Source organism: Salmo salar, chromosome 21 (genome assembly GCF_965601325.2).
Source record: "Salmo salar chromosome 21, fSalSal1, whole genome shotgun sequence".
NCBI lineage: Eukaryota > Metazoa > Chordata > Actinopteri > Salmoniformes > Salmonidae > Salmo > Salmo salar.
In genome coordinates, this window is record NC_138311.1 from 43,226,501 (window position 1) to 43,232,500 (window position 6,000).

General features: G+C 46.9%; 1 protein-coding gene across 4 annotated transcripts in view; it reads right to left on the minus strand.

Moving 5' to 3' along the window:
- The window catches only part of LOC106582316 (serine/threonine-protein phosphatase 6 regulatory ankyrin repeat subunit C), an 85,003-nt gene that overhangs the window by 9,274 nt on the left and 69,729 nt on the right, over window positions 1-6,000 (minus strand). For all 4 annotated transcript variants that reach the window (XM_014165283.3, XM_014165284.3, XM_014165286.3 and 1 more), the window contains 2 exons: window positions 1,114-1,333; window positions 287-374 (listed from right to left, as the gene is read on the minus strand). In XM_014165283.3, the coding sequence (XP_014020758.1) occupies window positions 287-374; window positions 1,114-1,333 (308 nt within the window). The remainder of the gene's footprint in view (window positions 1-286; window positions 375-1,113; window positions 1,334-6,000) is intronic.

The following is a 6,000-nucleotide window of genomic DNA, read 5'->3' on the forward strand; positions in this document are numbered from 1 at the left end:
AGGCCTATAGTCAACACTGAGGCCTATAGTCAACACTGAGGTCTATAGTCAACACTGAGGTCTATAGTCAACACTGAGGTCTATAGTCAACACTGAGGTCTATAGTCAACACTAAGGTCAAAGGGCAACAATGAGGTCTATAGTCAACACTGAGGTCTAACAGTCAACACTTGGGTAACACTGAGGTCTATGGGTAACACTGAGGTCTATGGGTAACACTGAGGTCTATGGGTAACACTGAGCATTATATATTTGATCAATAAGGACAATAAATGTATAGACTTACACAGCACAGTGCAGGGGAGTGAAGGGGTTCCCATCGATACAGCGACAACCTTTCTGCTCCAGCAGTACCTCCACACAGCCCTCGTGACCTGGACACACAAACAAGATCATTGGAAGATGCACACGTAAAAGGTATTCCACATGAAAGGTATTCCACATAAAAGGTATTCCACATAAAAGGTATTCCACAAAAAATAAATTCCCCAGAAAAGGTATGCATTGAGGCAAAATCCCTCAGGAACACTGAATGAGACTCAGACTACAAAGCCATGGTTTGAGGCAGGACTGCAGTAGGGTGGTTTAGTAACTGACCATAGTAGCAGGCCCAGTGCAGTAGGGTGGTTTAGTAACTGACCATAGTAGCAGGCCCAGTGCAGTAGGGTGGTTTAGTAACTGACCATAGTAGCAGGCCCAGTGCAGTAGGGTGGTTTAGTAACTGACCATAGTAGCAGGCCCAGTGCAGTAGGGTGGTTTAGTAACTGACCATAGTAGCAGGCCCAGTGCAGTAGGGTGGTTTAGTAACTGACCATAGTAGCAGGCCCAGTGCAGTAGGGTGGTTTAGTAACTGACCATAGTAGCAGGCCCAGTGCAGTAGGGTGGTTTAGTAACTGACCATAGTAGCAGGCCCAGTGCAGTAGGGTGGTTTAGTAACTGACCATAGTAGCAGGCCCAGTGCAGTAGGGTGGTTTAGTAACTGACCATAGTAGCAGGCCCAGTGCAGTAGGGTGGTTTAGTAACTGACCATAGTAGCAGGCCCAGTGCAGTAGGGTGGTTTAGTAACTGACCATAGTAGCAGGCCCAGTGCAGTAGGGTGGTTTAGTAACTGACCATAGTAGCAGGCCCAGTGCAGGGGGGTGAACCCCTGGTGGTCTCGGAGGGGGGGCGTGGGCAGTTCAGAACAGGCCATACTCAGCAGCTCAGCGAGCCAGGATGCGTGGCCCTTCGCTGCAGCCAGATGGAGGGCTGTTCGGCCCCTGGAGTCCCCCAGCAACACAGAGGCCTCCTGCTCCAACAGACACTGAACACACTCCTCCTGACCACACAGCAACTGGGAGAGGGAGAGGAAGAGAGGAGTGAGAGAGAGAGGGAAGGGAACAAAGAGAGAGACAGAGCTCACCTTTAAACTTTTAGATTGGACAAAGAGATCCCGTTTTTACAAGCTCCTCAGAATTCAGTACAATTTATTAATTAATTAATTTATTTTATTTCACCTTTATTTAACCAGGTAGGCAAGTTGAGAACAAGTTCTCATTTACAATTGCGACCTGGCCAAGATAAAGCAAAGCAGTTCGACAACACACAAAAACACAGAGTTACACATGGAGTAAAACAACATACAATCAATGATACAGTAGACAAAAATAAGACTATATACAATGTGAGCAAATGATGTGAGATAAGGGAGGTAAAGGCAAAAAAGGCCATGGTGGCAGAGTAAATAAAGTATAGCAAGTAAAACACTGGAATGGTAGATTTGTAATTTGAAGAAAGTTCAAAGTTAAAATATAAATAATATGGTGCAAAGGAGCTAAATAATAAATAAAATAAATAAATACAGTAGGGGAAGAGGTAGTAGTTTGGGCTAAATTATAGATGGGCTATGTACAGGTGCAGTGATCTGGGAGCTGCTCTGATAGCTGGTGAGGGAGATAAGTGTTTCCAGTTTCAGAGATTTTTGTAGTTCGTTCCAGTCATTGGCAGCAGAGAACTGGAAGGAGAGACGGCCAAAGGAGGAGTTGGCTTTAGGGGTGACCAGAGAGATATACCTGCTGGAGCGCGTGCTACAGGTGGGTGCTGCTATGGTGACCAGTGAGCGGAGATAAGGGGGGACTTTACCTAGCAGGGTCTTGTAGATGACCTGGAGCCAATGTGTTTGGCGACGATTATGAAGCAAAGGCCAGCCAACGAGAGCGTACAGGTCGCAGTGGTGGGTAGTATATGGGGCTTTGGTGACAAAACGGATGGCACTGTGATAGACTGCATCCAGCTTGTTGAGTAGGGTATTGGAGGCTATTTTGTAAATGACATCGCCGAAGTCGAGTATCGGTAGGATGGTCAGTTTTATGAGGGTATGTTTGGCAGCATGAGTGAAGGATGCTTTGTTGCGAAATAGGAAGCCTATAGCAAGATTTAACTTTGGATTGGAGATGATTGATGTGAGTCTGGAAGGAGAGTTTACAGTCTAACCAGACACCTAGGTATTTGTAGTTGTCCACAAATTCTAAGTCAGAACCGTCCGACGAAGTGATTCTGGACAGGCGGGCAGGTGCAGGCAGTGATCGGTTGAAGAGCATGCATTTAGTTTTACTTGTATTTAGGAGCAGTTGGAGACCACGGAAGGAGAGTTGTATGGCATTGAAGCTCGTCTGGAGGGTTGTTAACACAGTGTCCAAAGAAGGGCCAGAAGTATACAGAATGGTGTCGTCTGCATAGAGGTGGATCAGAGATTCACCAGCAGCAAGAGCGACATCATTGATGTATACAGAGAAAAGAGTTGACCCAAGAATTGAACCCTGTGGTACCCCCATAGAGACTGCCAGAGGCCCGGACAACAGGCCCTCCGATTTGACACACTGAACTCTATCAGAGAAGTAGTTGGTGAACCAGGCGATGCAATCGTTTGAGAAACCAAGGCTACTGAGTCTGCCGATGAGGATGTGGTGATTGACAGAGTCAAAAGCTTTGGCCAGGTCAATGAATACGGCAGCACAGTATTGTTTCTTATCGATGGCGGTTACGATGTCGTTTAGGACCTTGAGCGTGGCTGATGTGCACCCATGACCAGCTCTGAAACCAGATTGCATAGCGGAGAGGGTGCGGTGGGATTCGAAATGGTCGGTAATCTGTTTGTTGACTTGGCTTTCGAAGACCTTAGAAAGGCAGGGTAGGATGGATATAGGTCTGTAGCAATTTGGGTCAAGAGTGTCACCTCCTTTGAAGAGGGGGATGACAGCAGCTGCTTTCCAATCTATGGGAATCTCCGACGACACGAAAGAGAGGTTGAACAGGCTAGTAATAGGGGTTGCAATAATTTCGGCAGATAATTTCAGAAAGAAAGGGTCCAGATTGTCTAGCCCAGCTGATTTGTAGGGGTCCAGATTTTGCAGCTCTTTCAGAACATCAGCTGAATGGATTTGGGAGAAGGAGAAATGGGGGAGGCTTGGGCGAGTAGCTGTGGGGGTGCAGTGCTGTTGAATGCAGTAAGGGTAGTTAGGTGGAAAGCATGGCCAGCCGTAGAAAAATGCTTATTGAAATTCTCAATTATAGTGGGCTTATCGGTGGTGACAGAGTTTCCTATCCTCAGTGCAGTGGGCAGTTGGGAGGAAGTGTTCTTATTCTCCATGGACTTTACAATGTTCCAGAACCTTTTAGAGTTTGAGTTGCAGGAAGCAAATTTCTGTTTGAAAAAGCTAGCCTTGGCGTTTCTAATTGCCTGTGTGTATTGGTTTCTAACTTCCCTGAAAAGTTGCATGTCGCGGGGGCAGTTCGATGCTAATGCAGAACGCCACAGGATATTTTTGTGTTGGTTAAGGGCAGTCAGGTCTGGGGAGAACCAAGGGCTATATCTGTTCCTGGTTCTACATTTCTTGAAAGGGGCATGCTTATTTAAGATGGTGAGGAAGGCATTTAAAAAAAATAACCAGGCATCCTCTACTGACGGGATGAGGTCAATATCCTTACAGGATACCAGGGCCAGGTCGATTAGAAAGGCTTACTCGTTGAAATGTTTCAGGGAGCGTTTGACAGTGATGAGTGTAGGTCGTTTGACCATTGACTCATTACGGATGCAGGCAATGAGGCAGTGATCGCTGAGATCTTGGTTGAAAACAGCAGAGGTGTATTTAGAGGGCACGTTGGTTAGGATGATATCTATGAGGGTGCCATTGTTTGCGGCTTTGGGGTTGTACCTGGTGGGTTCATTAATAATTTGTGTGAGATTGAGGGCATCAAGCTTGGATTGTAGGATGGCTGGGGTGTTAAGCATGTCCCAGTTTAGGTCACCTAGTAGCACGAGCTCTGAAGATAGATGGGGGGCAATCAGTTCACATATGGTGTCCAGAGCACAGCTAGGGGCCGAGGGGGTCTATAGCAGGCGGCGACGGTGAGACTTGTTTTTGGAGAGGTGGATTTTTAAAAGTAGAAGTTCAAATTGTTTGGGTACAGACCTGGATAGCAGGACAGAGCTCTGCAGGCTATCTCTGCAGTAGATTGCAACACCGCCCCCTTTGGTTGTTCTATCTTGTCTGAAAACGAAGTTAGGGATGAAGATTTCAGAGTTTTTGGTGGACTTCCTAAGCCAAGATTCAGACACAGCTAGGACATCCGGGTTGGCAGAGTGTGCTAAAGCAGTGAATAAAACAAACTTAGGGAGGAGGCTTCTAACGTTAACATGCATGAAACCAAGGCTATTACGGTTACAGAAGTAATCAAAAGAGAGCGCCTGGGGAGTAGGAGTGGAGCCAGGCACTGCAGGGCCTGGATTCACCTCTACATCCCCAGAGGAGCAGAGAAGAATGAGTATGAGGGTACGGCTAAAAGCTATAAGAATTGGTCGTCTGTGACGTCCAGAATAGAGAGAAAAAGGAGCAGGTTTCTGGGGGCGATAAAATAGCTTCAAGGTATAATGTACAGACAAAGGTATGGTGGGATGTGAATACAGAGGAGGTAAACCTAGGCATTTAGTGATGATGAGAGAGATATTGTCTCTAGAAACATCATTGAAACCAGAAGATGTCATAGCATGTGTGGGTGGAGGAACTGCATATTGACATTGAGGAGAGGCATGCTTAGCCGAGTGATCAAAGGGTCCAGTGAGATTCAGACAGCTAGCCGGGCCATAGGTAGCAAGCTGGTGGAAGATGGAGGGAGGTCTGTTTTTAGCCACCTCGTGCGTTTCCGTCTGTGGGTTAGTGGGGTTCCGTGTGGAAGGGGGGACCAGTCCAAGTTGGCAAAATAGTTAGTTATAGTGGCCCAAGAAAAGTGTCCGATAGACCTATTCAGATAGCAGCCGATAAGACAGCTAACGATTAGTGGGCCGCAGATGGGCGATCAGGTTACGTAGCGACGGAGGGGCCAGTTGGATAACTCCCTCGGGCAGATAACATCGGTGGTCCAGTCGTGAAGGCCCGATGGGGCTCCGCATCGGCAGTAAAACGGGTCAGGATAGGTTATTGTAGCCCAGGAGACACTTCAGCTGGCTAGCTCAGGAAAAGCCCACGAGTGGCTGACGGAACTCTTCAGCTGGCTAGCTCCGGAATAATGTATGTTAATTCCGGGACCGACGTTGCCAATAGTCACTCAGGTAGCAGCTAGTTAGCTGCAAGATCCAGGTGTAAATGTCTAGAGTCTGCGGTAGAAATCGGGGAAAGGAGAGAGAATAGGTCCGGTATGCTCTGGTCTGAGTCGCGCTGTACAAAAACTGGCGATAGCTTTTCGAGCTAATGGATAGCTGAGGACAGCTAACCGTGGCTAGCTGAACTCCAACGTTAGCCAGTGAAAATGGCTAACCTCTGGCTAGGTTCTGTTGTGGATTTCAGATTTGAGGTAAATAATACTTTCTTTTTTAAATTGGTGAGGCGGGTTGCAGGAGAGTGCTTTGAGGTTGAGTTTTTAGAAGAAAAAAATGTAAAAAGATATGTGAAGAAAAATATGTAAATATATATATATACACGGGACACGACAAGAGGAGGGTAAAGGACGTCTGAACTGCTACGC